The sequence below is a fragment of the Phoxinus phoxinus genome (assembly GCF_949152265.1).
Source record: "Phoxinus phoxinus genome assembly, chromosome: 19".
NCBI classification, from domain to species: domain Eukaryota; kingdom Metazoa; phylum Chordata; class Actinopteri; order Cypriniformes; family Leuciscidae; genus Phoxinus; species Phoxinus phoxinus.
The window spans coordinates 21,421,243-21,449,085 of NC_136894.1; the positions used below are offsets into that span (position 1 = coordinate 21,421,243).

The window sequence follows — 27,843 nt, forward strand, 5'->3', positions numbered from 1 at the left end:
ACTTCATGGACCCAATGCCAGTGAAGTGGTATTTAATATGAACTCTGGCTGTAATGGGATTGTATATCACCCTGGCTCGTAAAAACGACAGCAAGGATTCCTGCTCAACAATTCTGCACGATGAAAAAATATGAATTTGAATTAAATTGGAATATTTGTCACAGGCATGGGCAGCGCGCACTCACTCACTCTTCTTCTTCAGCACTGGCCAGAAATGTTGCTTTGTGTAAAACAAATGGTCGTCTATACAGGAGGAGGAAATTACTTTCTAAAATGTTACTTACACATGACATGGCCAAGCTGTGGCTCATCGGGGATTTAGAAAGGAACTTGGATATATCCCGCCCCAAATTCATATGGCACGGACCAGTCGGATGTGTATCTTCAAATGAGAACGCAAGGTATGACTTTCACTTTTGTTTGAGACAGATTGTACAGTCTATCTTGTGCAGGTTTTCTTATATTATTGTGTCAGAAGCTTCGGAGTCGTGTCCTGTAACTGCATACCCAAAGCCGCCGATGCAGCTGTTCATGCATGTGTGAAGTCGTAAACGTTTTAATGTCTTGGCTCTGTGGTAATAAATTAATTACTCAGTGTGTCTTAATTTAGAGGATCTCCTATGCGTATCTGGTTGCATAATTGATTTCTCTCTTTGTGTCTGCTTGCAAGATTTATAGCATAGGCTACTCGGTTAAAGAAACTATTCTATCTCCGATGTTATTGTGCCTTATAGCTTACTGCAACAGAGGGCTACATTATAATCGAATAACTACTAGGCTATTTACAGCTTACAGGCATATACACTTTTAAACTGTAGGCCTGGCCTAATATAGGCTAATTAATCTATTAACACAAAACCAAGAATTATTTTCATTAGTTAGGAGCGATGATATGATCATGACACCCTAATACAAGGCTAAAGAGTGAGTGTCTCTCTTTGTAGTAATCGTGCAGATTAAAATGATTAAATCTAGAAATGTTTAGATTATTTTACGTATTTACGCATTTTACGTAAAATTTCGATCATTTTGTATTGACAAGGTGACAGGCCAACAACATGACACCCACCAACCTGCGGTAGGCTACTTCACAAAGCCCAACCCAACGCCAAATGTGAAGCATCTCATGAAAGTGCGTATCTATACCATGAATGTTATTTCTCACCAAAAATAGTTTTTGCGTGCGATAGGCCTACGCAGTTTTCGCGTGCATATGATACGCACTTTATGGCGTGTAGGCTACTAATATGCACGCACTCCCCACCGCTAAGGTTGCAGTGCGTAGCATATGCACGAAGAAAATTTTTTTTGGGGCGTATAAATGGCACGAGAAATATCATTCGTGGTATACGCACTTTCATGAGATCGTGTTGCATATTTTGATGCTTTTGTCGCAACACCTTCAGTTAGTCATTCATATAGCCTAAGTCAAATGGTCACAATTTAAGAATTAACGCGTTAACTCGTCTTCTTTATTGCTCTGTTAACATCCATATGAATTTTCTAAAATCTGGGAGCATAAAGGAAACTTAACAACTGCGCTGCACAATGGTTTTTCCATTAAATAATACAAAATCTTCTCACCTTTTCTCTTGTAACCCTGCACCTATAGCTACCCTAATTGAATTGGACATGCCTATGTGTTAAATTATATTATAAATTATGTATTTATGTTGGTCCCTTCTATTTTCTCTTTTAAAAACACCTGAATATATCTGTTATCCTCCACAATATTTGGATTATTTTAAATCCTTATGTTTCCGTTATGATTTCAAAATGTGTTTACTTTTATTTTATTTTAATAAATAAATTATTTTATTATTAATAATAATAAATCGGTGTCTATATGGTTAAATTAATAGCAATATGACAATTTCAACAATTGATTAAACAAAGTTGTTAATATAGCCTACTGTAGCTACTGCGGATAGGCCTACGTGTTTAGAGTTTAGGCTACTTTTCCTGTGAGCTCCTCCTCTCTGTAAAATGGCGCCTGGCTGAAAACATTGCTTTCCCAGCCCCCACCTCTGTCCTATTCCCTGGAGAAGCTATAAATCTGTTGTTGTTTATGAAAATTTACTACTTTGCCATACAACTTTATGAGCTGCCGCTAGCTCCTATTGGCTGCCACGTTGGTCACGTGCCTGAGGCCACATGAACGTTAACTTTTTATGTGAATGTATCCCTACCCAAAATAGAGCAGCATACTTCTTCTGACCTTGCTTTGTCTAGCATTCTTTTACCTCTGCTTTTACACACAATTTCGTCGTTGTGATTTTCTTGTCTTTCAATTTCGAGGTAATATTCTACATTCTGCCATCAAAGAGAGCATTGACTGACGGAAAAGAGAAAACTGCTCATCCTGTTTGGCACACTGTGGCATGATAGAGAAGCTTTCCGAAAATCTGTGAAGTATATTTCAATCAGCTTTTGATTCTTGCCTTCGTCGACCAACAGACACTCTGAACGGTAAGGACTTGGGTTGTTTTTGTACTATCGAACTGATTTTGATGTAGCTAATATTGCACATATTTTGTGGAAATTTTAAAATGAGGTTTGTTGTTGACGTTGTTCTGGATGATGCTATTGTTGTTTGCGGCTGCTGTGTTGTTGTTTGTTGTCCACGACAAGATGATGTCTGCTGTTCCTTAAAAACTGTTGGGTATGTCATTTGACTGCAGTAGCCCGTAGCCTAAACGTTGAAAAAAATGTCTTGCGGCATGTCTTGATAAAAACTTGATAAGAATAGCTTATTATTATTTTCCTATTTGGAGTAAGTTTACATAAGCTATTTGTATTCGAATAAGAGCCTGCTTTTCAGTAGCCTATGTTATTTTGCGTAATAATTCATGTTAAGGCAAGAAATGTGGTGTGGTCCTCGTTTCAGAAAAGTTTGAGGTTTTAAGTAATAATTATTGTAATAATTTAATAGTAGGTTAATTAATCAGATTGATCATGTTCTTAAAAATAAGTCTCAGGTATTTCAACGGAAGGCTAATACGAATATCCTAATACATTAGAAATACAGTAGGCTAATTAAAAGCTATTATCATTAGGACTTTTGAAAATCGTCGTACGAGTGCTAAAGTAGCCTAGACATAATGATATAGGCATAGCCTACATGCCGTCACCTGTAGGACAACCGCAAAATTACACCTCAATAAAAAACGGATTAGCCTTCGTACAATACTATGGGTAGACTATAATGGTAGCCTACTTTTAAATGTTTCAGATTTTATTTTTATTTTAATTTTATTTCATATTAATTGTTTATTTTTTTATTTCAGTAGCCTATACGTTAACAATGCAAGCAAAGCGTAATAATCTCCCCAAAACGAGTTGAAGAGCTATAGCATTTATCCTAATTGGAAATGGAACCTATAGGATGTTTAATTTTTCCCAATCTATTATTACAAACGAAGACAATTCATAAGATATATGCATAATTCTACAACTCTTCAATTGTGAACGAATGACGAGGTAAATAATGGTTACATCAAAACCACCACTAGATGGTGATCTACTTCACTGGCTGCACAAGCAAGTGGTTTAAGTTCACTTGTTCAAGCTGTTACAGTGTAACATACTGAAATGTGAAGTGAAACGGCATACAGCTCAAAAACATTACTTTTCATAGCAGTAACAGCATTACATTTATACAGAGAACGGTCTTGTGTCGGGTTGCCTGAAACATCTGGATCTATCCTATTCGAATAGCCAGAATGTGCAGGCATCTTGTGTTACCACAATGTCACAATTTGCATGTTGAATTTCGGAAGAACAAGTATAGCCTAAAATAAACATACAATGTAAATAGGCCTAAGTATATTTAAATGATTATTATTATTATTATTACTTAGGCTATTATTATTATTGAGTTTTATACAGTTTCACGCCACATTTCACAGTTAATCTTTATCACCACATTTCCATTATTATTGAAGCTAGCTAAATTAATCCGAAGTTCAGCCAAAGACAAAACAATGTGTTTTAACGAATCTCGACCTCAAGGTCGAACTATATTCGTGCGTAATCATACGACGAGCACCGTAAAACCAGTAAGTAGATTGCTTGATGTCTACGATCTTAAGATGCTGAACTAGCCGAAACTTAAGCGAATATGAATATCTCAGCACTGCAGTTGTTTGTCATTTTGTCAAAGGAGGCCTAAATACGGTTTTATATAATGCAGAACCAGCAGCTGCGGAGAAGACAAGTTGTTTTTTAGGTGAATTATAACGACATATAGCACTAGTGCCGTGCATCGTTAATTACGAGGTTACAATGTTACAAAAAGCATAAAAGGGCAATCTACTTTGTCACCGCTTTGCTCTTTTCATCATCATAAGATCCTGCTAATGTTATTCCTGCATGTTGGTATTAGCAGCTTGTTAAGGAAACCGGTAGAAAACACGTAGCCTATTCATTTTCTATGAAAGTTCTCCTTTTGCAGCATCAAATAAACTGTCATTTCGTGAATGTGCTTATTCCCTATATTGTAGCTATATAGCTATATTAGTTCAATTTTCCCTCTGAAGCCATTGGGCAGCATATTTGAAAAATCAGTGGTCAGTTTTATCTGTCCCCATAGGGAAAGTAAGTTTGCTGCATAATAACACGGACTTCATAGAATCACAGTTGGCATACAAACAACAAAAAGTAAATGTAAGTGAATTTAATTTAACCAGACCAGATGGCCATCAATTAACAGTATTAAAAGAATAATTAAACATTTTAATTCAGCAGTGGTCTTTATGTATATTCTATCCCCCTACACTTACCCTACCCCTAAACCCCATTAGAGAAAGCTGTGCTATTTTCGATTTTCCAAAAATATAATTCTGTATGATTTATAAGCTTGTTCCCTCATAGGAACCAAAAAAAGGTCAACGGCACAAGGTCAAAAATGATTGTATTGCCATCTTTGAGCATGATGGACCACACACACACACACACACACACACACACACACACACACACACACACACACACACACACACACACACAGCTCAAGGCTATTTGACAATTTCCATGTTCTTGTTTTATAATATAAGCTAGCCTATTAATTATGATCATGCACCATTTGTTAAAATTAGATAATATAAGAGCGTGTGGTCTACTTGATACATATTCGTATTACACAAACTCTTTATTTGATAAACCACTGTTTATTTTCCTTATATTCCTTAGGCTATTATTTTAAGTAGGTAGGCTATGCTAGCTATAGACCTAAGAATGGTATCCTTTGGTATTATATTTAATATCCTTGTCGGTTCTTTATTTCAAACCTTTAGATGCATTTGTCTTTGGATCTACTGAATCCATTAGACATTCTGGTGCGTGTTTTGTGTGCAGGTCACGGTGCATTGTTTCACCAGATACAATTTTTCTACCGCAGAGTCGTTACCCTCTGAATGACCCCATCGCGTGCTCGCCTCCAGTCTGATGGTTTATGTAGTCCCGCTTTTAACCAGAGGGTGGCGCGCGGCTCCAATCTTTCGCGGGGCAAACAACAGCTAGTTCGGCAAAACTCTTGTTGCGCGCTCCCGTATCCAAACAATTCCACCCTGATTTCCTGCTTACGCGTGAGTTTACCGCTGGAGGTCACGGAATAGGATTTACGACTGGTCAACAAAAACACGTGACTCTAAGCCGTACCCCATATTTGGGAGCCTACGTAAGGGAGCATTAAGTCTGTGTCTCACTCATTTCCATAATTCATCATAAATTGTGCAAGGGTGTAATAGAAGCTCAAAACCACCAAGAGATACAAATCAAACACAGACGGCAGCATTGTTCCCTCCATCAAGGTAGTTGTAGTAACTAAAAATAATTATAAGGTAATTGTCAACCAATGAGCTCTTATTTTGTGAACTCATTTTGCGGTCGCTATCCAAATGGCGCGGACTATCCCTTACATAACTATGGAGACCACAGCTCTAGTGGCCAATGCAGAGATTCTACGGGCATGCATTCGGGCAGGTATGCTTACGGCTACAATGGAATGGATCTCAGCACCGGGCGCTCTACCACCGGACACTTTCTCTCATCTGGTGAGCAAACTCAAAGCTACACAGACAGTCCAACTGCGACGTCTGTCCGGTACAATCAACCGGTTACCGCGAGCAGCGCCGAGACTTCCTCTGACCCTCTCCCCTGCTCATCCTTAGCCAACTCTCCTGTCAGCGAGCAGTCACACCGCGCCCTGAAAACCTCACTAGCGAGCACCGCTGGCTCTGCGACCAACAGCGTCGGGACGGTTCTCAGTCGCGAGGACGTCTCTAAAGCGTCCATGGAGGAAGAAAAGGCGCCGGGAAGTGCGCAGACAGCTTCACAGAATGTATCCGAGGCGCCGCAGATTTATCCATGGATGCGAAAACTTCATTTAAGTCATGGTAAATGGAAAACAAAGTTCTGTTTTTTTATGTTTGTTGGAGTAAGATGGAGTATAAGGTGTGAATGAACCTCTGTCAAATTACACAAATTCAGTTGGGGACGTCTAATGCAAATAAAGTAGTTTACTTTGGTTTTGGACAGTTAAATCGAAATAAGTCACCTTCAGCATGCTGTCATGTTGTTTACAGACTCCATGTCTCGGAACATAATATAAAATAGATTTTATTTCATTAAAATGAAAGAACCCAATTGTAGCTATTATTAATTGCCCTGTCTATTATCCATTAATGAATTGGCTGTGCTATTAAATTCGTTTTATAAATCTGATTTAATTTGCGATCATTTAAGGAAATAAGACGAATTAAATGTTATGCTTTCTGTCATTGAGAGCGTGCCATGCACGCATACTTTGAAGATGAGGCATGTCCTTTCAACCATGTTTTGTGTTGTTGTGATTAGATGATATGTATTATAGTAGGCTACATTAAATTATAAAAGTGAAAATGTCACACTTTTGTGTATAACAGACAATTTGACCGGACCGGAGGGGAAAAGGCCCAGGACAGCCTACACACGCTACCAGACACTTGAGCTTGAGAAGGAGTTCCACTTCAACCGGTACCTGACCCGTCGCCGAAGAATTGAGATTGCACACACACTGTGTCTCTCAGAGAGACAAATCAAAATATGGTTTCAAAACCGCAGAATGAAATGGAAAAAGGACAACAAATTGAAGAGTATGAATATGGTGGCAGCAGGAAGCGGATACCGGCCCTGAAAATGTGTATATTGTAAAAGTGCATATAACGAATAAATTAAATCTGTTAGTGTTTCAATACGTGTGGTGCGCGCACACGTCTAAGTGTATGTTTTACAAGGGGATGAAGTTTTTTCCCTTTTCACAAAAGAACTTTCCACTGGTCGTGAGAGAGTGTTGCGCCCTGTTCTGCGGCCTTTGTCGGAATAATAATGATAGTAGTAATTCAAACAATTCCCCTCTGTGTTTTCATGTAATGTTGCTAATGTGGATAGACCTTTGCATTGTCTTAGACAAGCCACATAAAGGTGTCAATTAATATAACACGTTTTGACGAAAAATGCTTTACGTTTGGTGCATTTGGTAAGCCAACCTGTAGAAGTTGTTGACTCTTGCTAAATGAAGCATAACTTAAATGCGTTTTGTTGTTGTTTTTTTATGTTTCCTGTTTGTAAATATAAATTGATGTAGGTATTTAATGTATTTATTTTAATTCGATATTAAATATCGATTGTATTTAATTAATTGTAAAGCTGAAGTAGAAGACTGTTTCTTTTTCGTGTTGCTGTCATTTTTGTGTATTGATAAAATCGTTATGTTGAAACTTGTCCGTATATTTGTCGTGTCCTCATTTTTATACTTGAATATGTTTGTGTGTTTTACTGAACTGTTCAACTAGAATTATTTAATTTACCTTCTTGTGAAATTTGAATGATAACTGGAAGTGCAGAAAACAATGTGGCCAACGATAAATGCAATGTTCATAATAATAAAGTTTTTACCGAAAATGTTAGATCTAATTTTTTTGTCAGGTTTGTCCTATCAGGATCGTGTGTGTGTGTGTGTATAAAAGAGACAGGTGAATCTATACAAATACAAAATGCGCCACATAATTGTTCGATTATTGATGTAAGGGTGAGTATTAGTCCTAAATTGCAAAAATCCCAGCTTTTCCACTTTCTAAACCTAAATAAAATACGTAGCAATACATTTTCAAATTCTACAATTTGTTTATTTCTGTAAAAGTCTGAGTGGTTCAACAGGTATGAGACGCACTAATCACTACTTTACTCACCCAATGTGGAAAGGGTACTTATGTTCCCCTTGCCAACTTCTCAACATGAGTGTGCGTCCACGCCCAGTCTCTCGCACTCTTCTCTTCTCTGGAAATCTGAAAAGGGTTTTAGCGGCAAACTTTAGACCCTTTGCCATTCTGGATCCGTGACATTGGCGGGTAAGATAAATAATGAGGTTTTCTCCACGAATTAGATCGTAAAACGGCAGATAGGCTCACTGGCCATAAAACAGTCACGTGGTGGCAATTAAAGTCAGTTTTATGGTTTTGGGGAGTCGACACTATATCGCATATAAAGTTTAATCGCACTGACGTGGAGCTTCGTTCTCTTTCTCTGCAGACCTTAGAGGTGTTCATTGACTGCTTACCACAACTTCTATTGACACACCAGTTTGCTATGGACTGGAAACACGTCGACCGGATTCACTCGGGTGGACGAGAGTCAGTTCCTGGTAAGTTCAAGTTGGTTTGTTTCGGTTTTTCGGTTCTGTTAAGAGATATAATTTACTTTAGGCCCTCAGTGAAACAATGAGCAGAACATGAATGCACTCAGTTTCAACTGTGTTAATGAGGGTTGGTTTGTATGTGAAGACCTGCTTGTCCGGCAGATATAGGGGACATTGCTCACAGACTGTATAATTGCTTCATTCCTACTGCATAAAATTATGAATTGTAAAGACGTTTTTGGTAACTTTTTTTGTCAGTTTCTCTATATCAGCCACACCCTTCAAAACTTTTTGGTAGGCTAGATGTTAATGCACAAATGTACCGCCTGTCAGACCTGCCTAAAAGTTTTGAAAGAGAGGATAGGGAGTTGTTCTATCTATCTATCTATCTATCTATCTATCTATCTATCTATCTATCTATCTATCTATCTATCTATCTATCTATCTATCTATCTATCTATCTATCTATCTATCTATCTATCTATCTATCTATAATGGCAAAAATATAAGCTATTTTGCCTAGTTTGTTAGCAAGATCATTTTATACTGTCAATGTGGATAATTTGTTAATATGTCTGTATATTTTAACCAACTGACAATCTTGTGATTAAAAATGAGTAATTATTATTCAACGAAATCTAGCAACACTACTGCTCAGGAACACTGTCGTTATCATGATCAGCAATGTTGTTTTATTTTACCTTAACGGCACATAAAACGCAGTAGGCTATTGTCGAAAAATAAAAACGTTAATGCAGATGAGATGAGAAAATGCGCATATAACTTCCACATTCTTAAAGCGATGTGTGAGAATGAGTGGGAGATAGACAGAATTCGATAGACAATGAAGGAGAGAGACGTGCTGAAGAAAAATGTCTTCGCTCCTGGTTCACCGTGAGGTCAGCGGCGGCAGGAAGATGAATGTGCGCACGCCGTAAACCACCAGCAGAGCTCGCTTTTGGCCAAGTTCAGTGTCACCCGCATTGGCGCCCCTTTTCCATATAAGGATAGAAATGAGAGAAAGAGAAAGAAAAATAACTCCTGCACACACCTTTAATTGCAGAGACTCTCAGTAGAATAGAAATGGTTCACAAATCTTAACAGCATGGATGGATATCAGCAGAACGAAATTGATGGCTACAGCAGGCCAAGCTGTCTGCAGATATAAAGGTTGTTTGATGCCATATTAATAGATTTGGCCTAATATTAAGGGTCATGATAAATGGAAGATATAAAAGGTGCATTGGGGAAACAATAGCATATATAGAAAGAGAGGGAGAGAGAGAGAGAAAGGGAAAAAGAAAGTTGATGAGCTCGAAGGCTTGTTTGTGTCCATCTGTTTATTTGTGCTTGTTTGTCTGAGAGAGCGAGAGAGTGCGATTCTAAAGGTAGGGGGGAGGGCCGGGGTCAAAAGTTTACTGCAGAACAAGTAGCTGTCATCTGTTCTTGTAGAGCGCCGTGCCACTTTTATAATGGCACAAAAGATGGAATAGCTGTGAATCCCGTGAGTTCTGGTCTAACCTCGCGATGAACTCTGCAAGCTGGGTGACCCTGGGTTAGCATCCCCAAGAGACTACCTCCTCCGCCTATGCCAGAGATTGAGCATTCAGGTTTTATTAAGGGGTTTGATTGGTGAATTTCCTTTGAATAAATCGCATTTGATGACTCAAAGTTCTGCTGGACATTTGCATTTAGGATTGATCATATTCAGGCAATGAGCATTTCTTTGTTCTGAAGCGTTGATTTCTCTTTGTCTGGATTCTTGAAAACCAAACATTTGTTTAGTTTAATTAAATAAAAGAAAAAAGGAAAAAAATAGGTAAATAATCTGTCTAGCATTATTTACCGGTTATATGGATAAAATAGGCCAATATTGTATTTAGATTTGTAATAAAATGACTTGGAATTGTCTTACAAATAATTTTATTTAGTAGGCTACTTAGCCCCATCTCCTTTTGGATATCGACGCCATATGTTTTAATTCTCTATATTTCTGTTTTAGTCTCATATCTAAAGCCTCAATTTTGAATATCTTTATTGGATGTCTTTGGGTCATTTAATAGGCCTATTAAGTGCTTTTTTTTTTCTTTTCTTTTTAAGAATGCATAGGCTATATTTTGTGCAATATCTGACCTTTTTGAAAAACAATCTTAAGTAGGCCTATAATTGTGTAATAGCCTACAGAAATTTTAAACAACAAACGGCATTAGTGATAGTAATAATGATATGATGATTCATTTAGCTGTATCACACACATTTGTATCGGCAAAATTTGTTTAATGAAAGTAATTTCGAATAATTTTGTCCAATGTTATATTCATTTAGACAGCTTAATTTACGGGTCTTACCTCAGGTTTTCGGTTTACAGAAGACCCGATGACACTTGCTATAGCCGAAAATTCCCCTTTTAGTTGTGACACGGAGAAACTGCGGAGATCTCTGTAAATATAAGGTTTTGAGTCTAAAGTCCAATAACTGAAATATTCACGATTTATATTATTTATATATTTCATTTTATTTTGGTTTCAGCCAACTTAAGTTCAAAACAACAATAAAAATGAATATTTATGTTGGAATTCTGCCCTCAAATCGGAAATTGCAATATATACAATATACAATAATTTTTGTTAACGGGTTAAAACTGAAGGTGTTAAAATATTTTTCGTGTTTCATTCACTGTTAATTTGATTAATGTTTAAGCTTCTTTATAGTCCATTTATTGGCAACTTATAATTCTATGTAATATGACCATACGCCGTTTCTGAAATTGACTTTCAATACTCAGATAGATATTCATTGGAGTAAAAAATGTGGCAACTAACCACGATATCTCTTATTTATATTTGATTCATATATCAATGAATAACATAGTTGTAAGATTTAAATCTCCATAATAAGGGTTTTCTTTCTTCTGATCCTCTGATACATTATTGTTTTACCTGCTTTAAATATGTAAATACTGCAGCGTGTTGGTGTTTGATTTTAGGTCTCCAGTTTTTTACACAATAGAGTGAAGTAGCTATAATGAATAACAGACGACATGGTAGCCTATCTAAAGCCTTTGCTTTCTTTTTTCTTCTTTTTTTGTTAAAACCTTGCGGGTAAAAGTTTTTAGACGTTAGAAATATTATTTTATCAAGACGTTAAATAAAATACTACTACTTTATGATAACATTTATTATAATAATAGTAACACTTATTATTATCATTATTATTATTATTATTAAATATGTTGTTATAATGAAGTTGAAAATTAAGTTAATGATAAATGTTGCATTATATATTTATATAAGGACCCTGTTCTAAATGAAGTCCAAGGCCGGGGTAAATGCAAGGTCACTGCGTCTAACAAATATGAAAATGTCACCTTTTCACGGGGCACGCCTTGTTGTTTAACAAAGACTGTCAATGAACAAGATTAATAAGGGACGAAATGGACGCTGAGTCACGGAGAGGTCAAACCGAAGTTATCTCTGTGTAGCTACAGAAAGGTAGCCAGAGCGGTTCTGAGGCGGTGGGTCCTAATAACGAGAATCTTGCGTGGATGCTTGAGCAGGAGTTTTCCGTTCGGGGTGGCTGGTGAACCACTAAATGGAAATATTAAGGATAAAGAAGCATTACAGTGGAACTACCTGTGCAAGAGGGATGTTTCTGTATATTAGTTTATCTGGGCAGTCTTATCAGCTTCAATGTCAGGAATATTATTTTGCTCACGAACTTAAACAAGGTAGGCCTTCTCATATTTTAGTGTTCATATAAACATTGAAATTCAACAAGTCCAATAGAAATATTGTAAAGTTATGGAATAGAATCGTTGTTGTGCATTTCACAGGAAAGGGGAAATATACTAAAATCTGTAGCCTATAGTTTTAAGTTAACACTTCTTAACATTGAGATGCGTTCCAGAGAGATATTTCAAGACCATAAACGTGACATTGCAGCCATTATTATAACGATTTTTAAGTATTTTCATTACCATTTAAGCAACATTCATACAAATATAACTCCATCAAGACTGCTAGGCTATTGCTGTATATTATAGTAAAAGCCTGCTGCAATAAATAGTCCACAACTGATACAACTAAGTAATGGCTACCTTCAAACATAGTTGAATATAAGCTATTGTGCAGAACATAAAAGTTATTTTTAAGTTGTCCAGTTTAACTGGACAGTTAGTAAAAAAATAATTATAGGCCTATATAGGGGTGTGTGTGTGTGTGTGTGTGTGTGTGTGTGTGTGTGTGTGTGTGTGTGTGTGTGTGTGTGTGTGTGAAAGAATGCCATATTTATTTATTTAGACTAGGCCATTTATGTATTTTTGCTTTTAATGAAGACATATGTGAGGGTTTTTCTTATTCCAATTCTTTATTAAGAATAATGTCAAAATCAAAAGATGCAAATTTTTGCAACTAAAAGGCTCGTGAATGCATTCGTTTTTATTGACTGCACAAATATTTCGTAATAATTGACGATGCCAATGGTAGAACCCATAAAACTAAGTCCGTTTATTGTGTCTGTAAAACCTGTTACAAAAGACGTGTGAAATTATTGGTTGATGCTGTTGCTGGCTTGAAAATAGTATTTGTCCTATTCATTAACAGGTGCATACTATCACTGTGTTAGTTGCTTTGTGAAAGTGGTCATGGCATGGGCCTTCTTGAAGGTTCTTTTGGGAACCTATAGAAATTTGAACGTCCCTGTAGGGTACAGAACTGCAGGTCGTGGTACACAACAAACGAGATTTCTTTTTGTACATTTGTCATCAGAAAGGGCATTAACACTGGAAGGGGATGCTTTCGTGATAAATCACGTCTTCTGTTGCACTCAATCCTTTATCACTGTATATCATTTTAACATAGATCGCATACATTCAGCCAGCTGTTTCGTTTTCTATTCAATGTATATGGTAACTATATCGAATTAATTTCTCATATTTTAATTCGATAACAAAAAGAGACGCATACCGCTCGAACACATTTTTGCTGTGATGATGCCTGGCCTGCTATTGGTGCTTGTTTACACGATGCCCACAGGAGGCGCTGATTGGTCGCATTTCTCACGTGACCGACCAACTTTGTACATTTGACAGAGGAGTAGGTGGGTTTTGGAGAGATCAGAAAAACGACAGCACGATAAAAATTAGAATTGTTGCACTTTTCAAATTAATGATCATGAGTTCCTACTTGATCAATTCAAATTACATCGAACCTTCTTTCCCACCCTGCGAGGAATATCAGCAGAACGGATACATGCCCGTGTCCTCTGATTATTATGAGCGGCAGAAAGACGCGGGCTTCCCCCATCACGAGGAGACATCATACCCGCGATCAAACTACCAAGAGCCGAGCTATGATTACGGTAATGTGTCAGCCAACGGCCTCAACGATTTCACCGACCGTCATCACGCGCAACCTCAATCCGTTCCGCAGAATCATGGACCCCGCCTCACCACAGAGAGCTGTGCTGGTTCAACTGCGAGCAAGGATTGTAGCCTCGTGTCAGAGGCTCTCCCAGGCGCACAGAAGGGTAAAGAGCCGGTGGTGTATCCCTGGATGAAAAAAGTCCATGTTAATACTGGTAAGTAATGTGCACGGGCAATAAAAGCTCTAGGAGCCCTGTGGAGGGCATTTGTCGGAAGGCATGTTGGGAACATACCCAGTTGTAATTGCTCATTTAGAGGATTTACTGCCATCGAGATCCCGGTGATAAGGAGTTCTCGCACATTTGATTTCCCTCGATGTTCCGCCCGGGCCATTTGCCTTTTGTTTCTTATGAATCAAAAGAAAGTTTATCGATGACCATATTCACACCAAACAGGCCTTTTAATTGAGCTATTTTCCCATAGGCTTTGACTCATGTTGCAATGCTACCAAATTAGTTACATCAAGTCTGAGTGTGAATGGAATAGCCTTCTGTCGTCGGCGAACGACGCGCCTATCCATTGTTTCATATTCTCGTTTAGTGCTCTTCGAAAATTTCAGTAAGTGTACTAATTATCCGGCATCTCACTTATACCTGAGAATGTCAATAACACCTGCTTGGTTGTGTGTTTGTGTGTTTAGTGACCGCCAGCTACTCTGGAGGAGTGCCCAAGAGGTCTCGCACCGCCTACACACGACAGCAGGCTCTTGAGCTTGAGAAAGAATTCCACTTTAACCGATACCTGACTCGACGTCGACGAGTGGAGATAGCACACACTATGTGTCTTTCTGAGCGTCAGGTGAAAATCTGGTTTCAGAACCGCCGCATGAAGTGGAAGAAAGACCACAAGCTGCCCAATACAAAGATCCGCTCCTCGAGCTCTGCGCCCTCCAACCAACACGTGAAAACGGATGCCAGTCAGCAGCAGCAGCAAACGCTGCTTCCCACGCCGTGTTCCTCGAACCTATAGTGCTAGAAGCAAATCGACACAGACGGAACTGAACAAGAAAGAAGAACACATTGCAGTATTAGGATCGGAATTTCACAGGGTCACTTTTTATTCAGTGTCCGACGAGGCAACCTAACTTCGCCTTCCCAACCTCTTCCTCCACTCTGATTTGAGATGGAAATCACATCCTTCCTGTAAAAATAGTTTTTTTCTCCCTTAAAGGAACAACAGTAGAATGTACTTTAACTTGGACAATGGATCGTTACGTTTTCTGTCTTTAACCGAGGCATACCGAGTCTTGTTTGTGAAGATCAACGCTATAGTGACGCGTGTACAAACTGACATTTTAACATGAAGGCACAAGTATAGGAACAATCTTCCTGGAGTAGATATCTTATTTGTCTTAGTTACACATTTTAGAGTATTGTTAAGTGTATTTACGTCATCAAAGCTGTGAATATTCGTGTATTTGGTTATTTGTATATTGGTGAATGATGTCAAGTTGTTTTAGTAAGCCTGTATGCAATTGTAGGCTACCCGTGGAAATAATAAATATGACTTTATTGTGCATTATCCCTTTAGGTTAATCCATAGAAAGGACTAAGGTGGCCTTTGTTATTTAGCTGTTGACTGAGGCGTAATACCGTTTTATTCCAATTATTTTTATAATCCATACCAAAAACAAAACTTTTTATATAACACTGAAAGGAAATTTTCGCATTGGACTAAAAGCTTGCCTCCGAATTTTTTATTACGCATATTGCGAGACCAATACTGTGTAGACCAAGGTATTATGTTTGCTAATTTGATTTTCAAGACATTATAACATTATATAAAAAGGTGCACTTCACAAATCGAATTACTTTTCCACCAAACATATGAGTTTTTTATTTATTCACGTAGACTAATATTTTGGGGTTTTGTTTATAAAAATAATTAAAAAGCTTTAATGGTTATATTTAGATTCACCTTTGCAAGCTAATTTATACGATAAAACGTTACAAAATTCCGACAGCTGAGCTTCCATTGCTGTTTGTTGAATTATATGATTAAATGCAGTATTTTTTTCTAAATATTCAAACTGTTAGGGTATTGTGATGAAATACCATACATTTGTTTTAAATTTGACTAATTCGTGATTTCACTTATTATATTTCAATGATATCTTCAATACAAACAGACCTCGTTTGTGTACCCAATCTTTTTGCTTTTTATTTGTCAGGACAAAGACATTTTTCAATTCGATCCTAACTGTAGCGAAATCTCTTTTGCAGTCACTTTCTAAAATCCAAATGTAGGCTATTTAAATAACAAATATCATTAACTCTTTCCCCCATAGAAGTCTATTGAAATAAATTAGAGACGGACAGTAGGCTACTTACCGGTGTAAACTACCGCTGGGGTCAAGCAAAGGACACAAATGAGCTGTCCAATCATCAAACTGAAGCACTGTGTACGACCCCTTAACCTCTGACCTCGCCATATTCAGCACCCTCACAGACCATGGTCCTTTTATTTCTCAAACGCATGGGGCAGTAGTGGAACTTGAAAATGGCCTATTTGAACATTTAGGGGAGACCAAACCCGTGCTCTGTGTTTACTTTGTGCCATATTTGACAAAATATTACTTTAATGTTCAAATCTTCTAAATGTGTCGCCATTGAACAAGATAATCTAAAAGGTTTATTATAGAAAACACAAGAAATAGACTTCAACATGAAACAGACAGATCGAAGAAACTAAAAGGAATGATCGACATTTAAGAATACCAATTTAGGGATCTAAAGTGCACTCATAATTTGTATGTGTAATTATCACCAGAATATATAATTATTAATTATAGGCTACTAATATTACACAGAGACAAGATTGGATTTTGAATTTGAACAGTAGCTGGTATTTTTACGATATGTTTATGATATGTTGCGGTCTGTTTGTGGCTTTGGAAATCAGTAAAGATGACCATGTTTGTATAAATATTCAGATTTCGAAAGAAAACCCCTAAACTGCAGCGAGAGTCACAGTCCGTCATCATTGATTCAGATCTTGACAGACAGGAAATTTAAACTTCCATCATGACACTAGCACCTCACCTCTCAATCTACCATGCTTAAAATTTAATTGACTGGCTCACATGACCTTATTAAATAATAGATAGACTACATCTTGGTTAGAAATAGACACAGGAGGTTCGGTAGGATTTTTCATTTCGCAGTTGACCGTCGACTTAGCCAGACCTCTCAGAACCGACCAGCTGGTCCTCTTCCGGTCAGTCTTCAAAAACGGGTTTTGGAGTAAGTAATCTAATCTTTTTTTAAATATAGCGAATATTTTGAATGAAAAACTATGCAGAACATGTTTAAACTTTGAAGTACAGGTTATGCAGATGTTGTTTGTACTGATGTGAACTAAACTTTTTCTCATTATCCAACAATTATCATGGCAATTTTTCCCTAAATAATTGAGATTTTTGAGGTCAAGTAGGCTATAGATGGTCAGTTTATTTGCAAACGTTATATAGTGAATCTTATTTTAGTGGTAGGCCTAGTGGTTTTCCACTCATATACAAGGCGATTGTAAACAGTGCAACGTATACCATTAACGATAATAGTAATGTGTTGTTCGTATGCCACACAATTATTTCACTGTGTATGTGTCAATGTCTTGTTTCTATTAAGAACAAAACACAGGATACAAAGAAACGTAAGTATATATTTCAACTTTTTTTTTATTCCATTCACATTCAACCAACGTCATCCGAACTCATAGGCTACATTCAATAAGCGGTCATAGATCATTGCCGTTTTCACTGGCAACATGGTCAAACTGCTTTGAGCTGTACGTCATTATTAGCTTTGATGATGACCACGGTAAATCCAAGGAAAATTATTATCTTCGTCTGCGTGTGGTAGTAGCCTAATCTTAGCTTGCTTGAAGAGCTCCAAATGTCAGCATTGAGAACAGATTTGTTCTGTCCCCTGGCGATTCTCCACGATCCATTTAGAGTGAAAATACAGCCATGCCTGTAGTTGGCTTCTTTAAAGCCACTTTGTTAAGGGGGGAAAAAACACACTAAATTGTTGAAATATGTTTATGCTTGTATGCAGTTAATCATTTAATAATAATAAAGTCATATAAAAATAAGTGATGTTATCAAAATTATAGGCCTTTTAATATTCGAAGAATATTTGCACCCCTTATGCTTTGACCTTATTTTAAAGCGTTCGTAGTGCACTTGGTGCTCGGGTAGGATGGAGACATGCTGATATGTATCAAGGCAAACAGACAGCACCAGGGACATCAGCAGGTTCGCGTTGGGTCTCGCAACACCCCAGGGTTTCTAGTTATAACAGGCAGGTGATTACACCTAAAAAAAAAGTACGACTAAAAATGGTTTACTCCTTTAAAATATCTGACTTTCATAAGTCACGCTTGAAAGCACATACATCAGTAACTCAGCTACATCAAAATGAAGACGTATTATATGCATCGCCTTTGCACTGTTCACTCAAAAGCGGACTGCGCTGGCTTCTGTCCAAAGATTCTTATTGTATGAATATGGAGTTAAAATGATAACAAAGTTCAGCTCATGTTCAAATCTGGAAAAAAAAGTTTGCACTCCTTCAAGTTATAGCTTTAGAGAGAACAAAGCATCGGTGCATGGGGGAGAAGCAGTCCTGCCTGACTGAGGTGATTAATTGTCTAAGGCTTCACCACGTCTGGTGGATGAGCTTTCAGTAAACACTCTGCTGCCGGAAAACAAGCACCAAATGGTGTAAAGAGTAGGCCTCTTTTCGGGACGGGTCTTCTTTCTTTTGTTTGTTGAGGTATGGATTTGATAGATCACCGTCCTGTAAAAAAAAGAAAAAAAAGATGTAACTTTACAGCGATTATGACTCTTGTAGGCTAACTAAAGTTTATGATGTCTACAATAGTAACTTAGTATTAACACATACACTATTAGCGCATTTGTAATTTTTAGTACTGCAGAGTTGACAAGAGCAAACTCTATAAGGTCAGAGAGAGCAGATGCTTGGTAGGTCCGCTGATAACACGAACTTCCATTCGCAGTCTTGTTTGACTGATACACCGTAATCACCGAGAGAGGGCCACCTTGCACACACGAGTTCTTTACAGGTTGGCTATTTAGCAGGATAACAGTGGTGTATTAGATTTTAATATATGTAGTTAGTTGGTAGCAAGAATTTGGATGGTGCCTTTTTTATAGATAGTCAGAGAGGGGGGAAATCTGATTTTATTATTAGTAAGAAATAAGAACTTAATTTGTTCTCTGCGAATCCATGTATTTCCTAGGAAGTAACACTGACACACAAGCAGACTGATAATGTTATGAGGTATGCTTTTAGGACACCCCACAAACCCAAAAAACACCAAATGTTCTCACATGCAACGGATAAACAATCTCATAACGTTTCAGCTAATCTGTGATGCGGTCTTTTGGTAAAAAAAAGGCCCAAAATAAAGACTAGAATTTTACATTTCGACTTATAGTCCAAGCACAGGACTTCCATCGTTTCCATCTTTGTGATCCTACTCAAAGGGGCCCAACAATAGTCTCTATTAATGATTCACTGATCAAAAAAGGTTTCCTTTTTAATAGACACTGGGTCACGTGAGTGGGGCGCATAATATGGTTGCGATATTATGATGAAGGGGGTGGATGGCATGCGAACCCCGGTCTGCTGCTGTGCTGATAGCGCTAGCCTACTTTACTAAAGTGGGGTTGGGTCATTGTGGACTTGCTGGAAAGCCGGAGAGATAGAGAGAGAAAAAAATTAAAAGAACGAAAGAGCCTGGTACGTTTTGCGGATGATGTTATACAGCTGTCATGAACGGATATGTTTTTCCACACAGAAAAAGACAGAAAGCCCTGCGCACCATGAGGATGGATTTTATTTTGAGGTATTTCCGTTGATTGTTCATTACTCTAGTGAGTTTTTGCGGCTCAAAGAGAAGGTCAGTTACCGTACAATGGCGGATAAACTCAGGAGAGAGTAGCTAGTACCTCAAGATCATTCAAATAAACTCAACTTCGAGCATATTAAAGAATCAACTTTTATTCATCACTTAACCGGCACCGAAACAACCATTACACTCGTAAATGTACATCTATTTGTGTTTCAAATATTTACACGAATGTTACATTGCTTTAAGCAACACTTTACAAAACTAATATTGTTTAAAAATGTTAAGAAACTTACACTGAATTTGTATTAAATATTATTAAATGTAGGCTATTAAAGTCATATAAATCAGAATGAATCTGCTTCATTTCACAAATCCCGAGGAACAAATGTTTATTATCAATAACTAGTCTGCATGTATATAATAAAATATAAATGTAGCCTAATATAAATGTAACTAAATGGTACTTCATGGACTATTATGTAGTTTCTAATACATTTCAAACATTTCAAAATTTGTCTGCAGCCCCCAAAAAAAACAAAAAACATTTTCTCTCACACCATTATGATTTAATTTATTTTTTGTTTTTCAGAATAAAACTATTAATTTTTATCCTATAGTTTTTTGTTTTTTAAATGTGTGAATGATTCATGATAATATATTTGTATTGCACGTGGACTCAAATCGGCAACACTTGTGCGTGGCTGTAAAGCTCTCTAGGTTGTGAGGGTGTGTAAACTGGGTTTTCCCAGAAAGAATAAATCACCAGACAGCGAATAAAACTCAACAGAGCAGTGGCGGCCGGATTGTAGCGGAGCTCGCATGGGAAACGAGGATATAATATAAGGAGTATCATCCAGAAGCACGCTGCCTCGCGAGGTCACGACGCTCGAGTCTTGATTTATGGGCTGGGGGACTAAGGGCGGCCGCTGCTTGAGAGCTAATGACTATTCGATCTAAATCCTCTCGGAAGGAAACACAATGGAGGAGAACTCGATGCATTTGCCCGAGTGTTTTATTCCTTATGATATTCCTAATGATGATGCATTTTTATTTTCACACATGCATCAATATTTATCTTTAACTGTAAAAATGCATTCATTAATTTGATTTATTTGTGCTGTTAATCTTAGGGGTTTCCACCTATTTTTATTATATGCATTTGATCTATTAGTAGTGTAATTAATTGCATTAGCAAAGCAATAATAGGCCTACATTTTAAAATTGATATTCAGCACTAATGTTTTTTTTTTTTAGCTTTTTTGTTTGTTTTTCATGTTTATGCAAACCTTAAGGATACGTTACCAAGATCGTTTTCAGTAGTAGCCTAATACTCTTTATTAATATCAGTTAATTATGTACGCTCTTTGTGTCAGATATAAGTTGAAGTTAAAGTAACCATTCGAAATGAGTGCAAATGGATTTAGAGTAAATATAGTGCAACCCAGCTGAAAGAAAAAAGAAAAGAAAAAAGTTGTTATCGTCTAAATTATTTTGAATTACATACTCATTTTAAAATAAAATATAAAAATACATAAATGAGTGGCAAACACAAGAGAGTTTAATCTAATTTTATTTAGAGAGTATCACAGTGCGCCCACTGAATTGTTTAGTTAAGTGTCATTGACATTAACAACTATTTACATTTCTCCTGGTTCTTGTTGATATGAGAAAACACAAAACAAAGGCATTGTTATGAGAAAATACAAAAAATTGACAATACTTTTATTTCTTGTCGTAGATCTCCAAATAAATGAATGTGTCCCATCACTAAGCCTGCAAGAGACTGTGTTTTGCTTAAGGTGAGCTCTCAATTGCATTTCACAACTACCATGTCTTGCTATATTATTTAGTATCATTCCATTTATTTAAAGGCTTACACATGCACGCATGCACACACTATAGGCTATACATGTAAAATGAAGACACATAATTTCTTTCTTGCCACGTTTCTATGGTCCAATTGTCATTATAAAGGACTCAATGCTCTTCAGCTAACGTGAGGAAAATGTTTTTAAAAGGCTACGGATTAACATAAGGATTAATACATGCTTTGCTGTGAGACACATCTAATATAAGAAGTTAAATTGCAGTGATTTAAAATATTTTTTATTTGAAATGTTTGACAAAAACGACCGATCATTTAATCTATGTCTCATCGGTTTCCGCGCCATTAATGAAACCCCTTAGTCATCGTTTTAATGAAAGAAAAAAGGAAACAATGGTGCAAATGTTCAAAATGCTGAAATTGTAGGAAAACCGCATACACAACGATTTTTTAAATCCCACTCACCAACCCACGCCGCCCGCTCTTTTCTCTTTAGTTTTGGCAATCTGTAACCCAGTGGGCCGCGCGAGAACAGGAATCTGCCTCTGTGTTTACTGCCGTGCTGCGTAAGGACATAAATCTTCGCGTCTGACCGAGAAAATACACAAGCTGATGTTGGTAATTCATTCGTATGCAGAAGAGTTTGATCCATAACCTCCCGTCCCCAGCTCGCGGCTCCCTTTTTTTCTTCCTGCTACTTTGGAGGTCCGGGTGTTTTATTACCTTTTTCTGTGTAGCAAAAAAAAAGAAGCATCCTTTGCTTTTTATTGCCGATAGACCTTGATTCAGTCTTCGTGACCCATTTTTTTGTTAAATGTTAAATAGTGTATTGAAATGTTGCAGTATATTATTATTACATACTGCTACAACTATTACTATTACTAGGCTATTTGTATTATTATTATTTATTATTAAAAAATTTTATTATGATTATTGGGTTGTTTGCTGCTGTGATTTATAATCTCCTTAAACAATTTGTGATTACTGTAGCCTATATTAGTAATTAGCAATTAATTTTTTTCAGTATAATACCTGTATTGCAGTTTTGAATGCTTTAATAGCTGAAAGTGTTGCTACGACTGGGTTTGACATAATTTCAACAAATAGTCTAGTTCTGGTGCTAGTTATAAATATTTTGTGAAGTTGTATGTATTCCATCCTGACTGTGTTCACAGGGGAGTAAAGTAGCTTTCTGTGCTTGAGAAGGCGCTTCATTTGCATAATTTTTCTTGTCTACGGTGACGCTCTGTTTCGAGGGAGTTCACTGGGGTGTGCATGAGTATGTGTTAACGTGCTAGTTTGTGCACGTTAGTGGTACACGAAAGACTCACTAGAGCGCAGCCCATGGTGGCATTTAGTATAGGTCCGAGAACACAGGCGGTCATTAAGTAGTATGTAATATGTGTGTATGTGTGAAGGTGCTTAATCTTTACGACCAGGGCGCACGAGACAACTTTCGTTATCTGGCTGCTATACTGATTTACGTCAAAAAGAGAAAAAGACAGAAGGAAGGAATTTGAGTCCTCGAGCGCGACGGAGTCGCAGCTTTACTGCAGATACGTCCCATGACTCCTGCAAGTGCAGCTCTGGCTTTGTTGTCTTCCCGATTTAGCTTTACCCTGGACCGCTGTTTGATCGATTTCTGCCGCTGAATGAGAGAAGCTCGCGCCGTGCTGCGCGCTGCTCGTCAGAGAGGAAGGTAAGCGGGACAGAGGCAGAGTTCTCGCATGGCTGTTAAATGGCGAGTTTGTGATTTATGACCGCGCGACTGAAATCTCGGTTCAGGAAGAGTTCATACTCGCACATACACACACTCACTCACAGTCAAGCCAGATTCCTCCCGTGCAGCAGCTGGGTCTCCTGCATTGTGGCTTTAGTGGCTTTTCTTTTAGCTATCCTGTGATAGTGCCAGAGAGTGAATTATTGGAAGTCAAACATGGATGGCTAATCTAGAAAATAAGGAGGCCTGTTGGTTTGGTTTTATGTAATTATGTGGTCTCATGTAGGATATGGCATTTTGGCCTGATTTCAGTACAGTTATATCGGTGGTTGTAAAAAATAAAAAAAAAACGCTTGTTTCCTTTTTTTTTTTTTATTGAGCCGAAATGTATTGGTATATTTTATTATTATTATCGTTGCTGGTATTATTTGTTATTATTAACGATGTAATTCCTGAAATAGTCCATGATTTAGGCTACATGATTTGTAGCTATTGTGCGCAAAGTAGATCATGATTCTTTTGGTTTTCTTTCTTGTGATCTTATCTTCGTTTTGTTTCTTATATAATAACGTGTCGAATTGTGGGATATATTTAATAGGGTGTTAACTTTTCAATTATCAAACTTCGGAGTTGAACATTGTACCAGGCGAATGTAATTCGTTTCAGTGGTTACTGTCGTGCTCTGCATCAGATCTGGGCCGTGCATGGCGATAGCATTTTCCCGGCTTGACGACTCCTCGTGCATCCACTGATGCCAGTTAACACCATTATTTTTGGTCGGCGAGGAAGGGTTCAGTGTGGTTATGGAGACGCGCGTCTGCCCGGTTTTTCAGGTTTCTTGTAACAACTTTCAAACCCAAACAATACACGCAGGGGCTTGAATTTATGTAGACTAAAACGTTCTGGAACACCTTAAGAACTTAAGAACAGATTAACTTGATTAATGACCTTTGTTAAGAATATATATATATTCATATTTTTTACAGTAAACATTAAAATTAAAATGCTATCTAAGACCAACTCAGCACAAGCACGCAAAAAGTAATTTCTGGACTGTATAAATAGCACGACCAACACAATGCGTGCTATAGATACGCAGTAGGCCTACTAGGAGATCGTGTTGGAATAAAGGTCGCATTAAATTCACGGCAATGGTTGTTGCTTATTTATTGCCCTAATTGGCTACTTTATGTCGGTTCACACTACTCATTTACATTAACACAATGTTCTTTTTTACAGGAAATATTAGTGTTATGTGCTAATTTGTTTATTTATTTTAACCTGTTAATATTGAATATAGCCTATCTTATTTTGATTGGACAGTGTGATTAAGTTTAATAATTCAAGCAGTTTTTATCATGCTCTCAGTTCTCTTCACTTATGTTGGCTATTGTTGCAGCTGGCCATAAGGTAAGTGGTGACCGGCTCTCCCAGTCTCGCCACAGTGTCAACTGAGCTTTGAAAAGTAAGATGGATAGGCCTTATTTCACCCGCTCAACGTATCTTCTCTCACTGTAGGTTCACCCGTAGAGCCCATTGGCGAAGAGGTGTCACGTGACTACGTTGAGCCAATGTTCTTCTACGAAGGTGTCAGGACCTTGTCAGAAAGTGAAATAAACATTGGGAAACGGCGAGATGCAAAAAGCGACCTACTGCGACGGCTCGGCAATTTACAGTGGCTTCCCCTATCAAAGCGCAAACGGTTTAGGTTATGATGCCAATCAGCAGCAATATCTCCAGGCCCTTCATGTGGAAAGTGAGTACCATCGACCGGCCTGCTCCCTGCAGTCCCCTGGTGGCTCTGCAGCTCTGCACAAACCCAATGAAATTTCCGAGGGCTGCCAACGGAGTAACGGGACACAAGCCCCAGTACCAGACATCCCCGATAACAACCAGCCCCCTACTGCCCCTTCCGGGCCATCATCCCCTAGTGCCCTGAATCAAATTCCGAGCAATGATACCACCACCGAGAATCCTGGGCACTCACCTCCAACGCCAGCTACAAGGAAACACATTTTTCCGTGGATGAAGGAATCCCGTCAGAACACAAAGCAGAAATCCTGTAGTACCATTTCAGGTGATTACATGTATAGCCTAAACATAAAATGTTATAACATAAGATGCAAATTCATACGAGCCATATACCATCTAATATTAGATGAGTATTCGCAGCTTTCTGTTTTTTGTTTTGTTTTTTTCCTTTCTTATGATGCCAACTAAAATAAATGTCATATAAAATATGTCAACACGCATCTGTATGCTACATGGAATTTAGCATTTTCTACTTTTAATTGGCTCCAAGTGACAATTCAGAGCTTAGCATATTTCAAAGGCTTCTGTGCACACACACAGCCTATGTCTACCGGCTTTACTTTCATTCTGTAGGCAACCATTTTATTTGATAATTACTATACTATGAGTTGCAAACACAAGTGCTGAAAAGTTCAGTCATAACATATTTGTGTAAAAAAAAAAACAAGTTGCCTAGTGATTGCACTCTCGCTCTGCCCCACTTCCGGAGCAGACTTTTCTACTTTTTTTCTACAGACTTTTTTTTCAACAAACTTTTCTATACTTCTATGTGTAGAATATTCTATGTGTAGAATATACCTGCTGCGAAGAAGTAAGCAATTATGTTTTCAATACAGTAATCGTGCTTGTTTTACCATTGATATCCTGGTAGGATTACTCTATAATATTTTAATTGATGAATGATTTACAGTGAGCTCCATTTAGTGGGACATACACAATGACGCTTTTCGTTTTGCATTTTTCCTCAACAGTAGAGAGCTGCGCTGGAGACAAGAGTCCCCCAGGTTCTGCCGCATCCAAGCGCGCTCGTACTGCATACACGTCTGCTCAACTCGTAGAGCTGGAGAAGGAGTTCCATTTCAACCGTTACCTCTGCCGCCCGCGACGAGTGGAAATGGCAAATCTGCTCAACCTTACGGAAAGGCAGATTAAAATATGGTTCCAGAATCGCAGGATGAAGTACAAAAAGGACCAGAAGGGGCTTGGAATGATGCCCTCTCCTGGAGCACAGTCCCCTCACAGTCCCGTTGCTCTGTCATCTGGTGGCGGAGGAGGGGGTGGGACTGCATATTTAAGTTCAATGCATTCTCTGGTTAACAGCGTGCCCTACGACTCACCCTCTCCAGCATCGTATAACAAACCCCAGCCTAATGCGTATAGCCTGCCTACGTCATATCCACCTCCTCTGAATAACTGCCCGCCTCCTCAGAAGCGGTATCCAGGGGCTGGCACAGCCACGCCTGAATACGACACGCATCATCTTCAAGGCAACAACAATTACGGAACGCAAGTGCAGGGTAGCCCAGTTTATGTCAGTGGCGGTGGAGGCTACTCGGATTCTTTGGTAGGTATGGGGGCCTCGGTATTTGGCCTGACACATCTACCCCATCCACCTCAAGGCAATATAGACTACAATGGCGCTATCACCATGGGAAACAGCCATCAGCAAGGAGGGTGCGAACCAAACCCATGCACATTCACAGACCTTACACCGCACTATTCTCAGGGAAGAATTCAGGAAGCGCCCAAACTGACGCATCTATAGTGCTGATACAATGTATTTCTCTCCCCGTCCACGGCACACATTTGCGTCCCCGTTCTGACTGCGTTTTCTGCCATTTTGTTAGTTTTCCTGACGTAGCCTCAGTTGAAACGATCTTGTTTTATGTTCAACTTTACATATATAGAAAAATAAGTTAAAGTTCCTAAACCGTAGGCTAAATGTCATGGTATATATGTAGGGCTATTTGAATTGTTTTAAGTTAATCTGAAACAGGGTATAAGAACACAGTTTTATGATGTATTTAAATTGATTTCGATTTTAAAGTTTTTTAATTGTCCCTATAGTCCACGATTTCTTTTCTGTTTTGCATTTTGCACTTGACTTGAGGAAGGATGCATATGAACATGTTTTTTTTTTCCAACAGTTTTGTTATACAGCGTGAGCTCGTTTCTTTCAGTCCTTGAAATGTATTTATTTGTTTCCATGGACAGTAGATTGTTTGTGTTATGTAGCCCAAACCCTTCAGATATACAGAAATAGGTAAAAGGAAAAATGCATCCGGGGATTTTTCACAGTCATGTCAGCGCTTAAACATATTGTCAAGTGCTAACAGGCAAGACTGTTTATCAAAGGTCAGTATGTTCGTATATTAATCAATGTTTGCGAATGTTAATCATGTCTTGCTCAAACAGTCGAAAGAGACATCCGATCAGATACTTTTTTATTTGTTCGAATCTTTGATGTCACACATTCCATGCTGCTCCACTTCTGAAGAAATAAAATAAACTAA

The 27,843-nt window shown here is 38.0% G+C and overlaps 3 protein-coding genes across 12 annotated transcripts; all 3 read left to right on the forward strand.

The window, feature by feature from the left end:
• The first annotated feature begins 22 nt into the window (after positions 1 to 22).
• Positions 23 to 27,843, forward strand: hoxa3a (homeobox A3a). Of its 10 annotated transcripts, XM_079589956.1 has the most exons (6): positions 23 to 401; positions 2,299 to 2,469; positions 8,569 to 8,680; positions 21,712 to 21,772; positions 25,037 to 25,595; positions 26,302 to 27,843. In XM_079589956.1, the coding sequence occupies exons 5-6, from the start codon at positions 25,154 to 25,156 to the stop codon at positions 27,093 to 27,095; spliced, it is 1,236 nt and encodes a 411-aa protein (XP_079446082.1). In that variant the 5' UTR covers positions 23 to 401; positions 2,299 to 2,469; positions 8,569 to 8,680; positions 21,712 to 21,772; positions 25,037 to 25,153; the 3' UTR covers positions 27,096 to 27,843. The 10 variants fall into 10 exon arrangements, with proteins under 10 accessions (XP_079446082.1, XP_079446078.1, XP_079446083.1 ...); XM_079589952.1 differs by lacking the exon at positions 23 to 401 and having other exon boundaries at positions 2,046 to 2,469; XM_079589957.1 differs by lacking the exons at positions 23 to 401; positions 2,299 to 2,469 and adding an exon at positions 8,311 to 8,387.
• Positions 5,633 to 7,945, forward strand: hoxa5a (homeobox A5a). Its single transcript, XM_079589963.1, has 2 exons — positions 5,633 to 6,395; positions 6,924 to 7,945. The coding sequence occupies exons 1-2, from the start codon at positions 5,855 to 5,857 to the stop codon at positions 7,172 to 7,174; spliced, it is 792 nt and encodes a 263-aa protein (XP_079446089.1). The 5' UTR covers positions 5,633 to 5,854; the 3' UTR covers positions 7,175 to 7,945.
• Positions 11,916 to 15,845, forward strand: hoxa4a (homeobox A4a). The gene is made up of 2 exons (XM_079589965.1): positions 11,916 to 14,251; positions 14,737 to 15,845. The coding sequence occupies exons 1-2, from the start codon at positions 13,840 to 13,842 to the stop codon at positions 15,063 to 15,065; spliced, it is 741 nt and encodes a 246-aa protein (XP_079446091.1). The 5' UTR covers positions 11,916 to 13,839; the 3' UTR covers positions 15,066 to 15,845.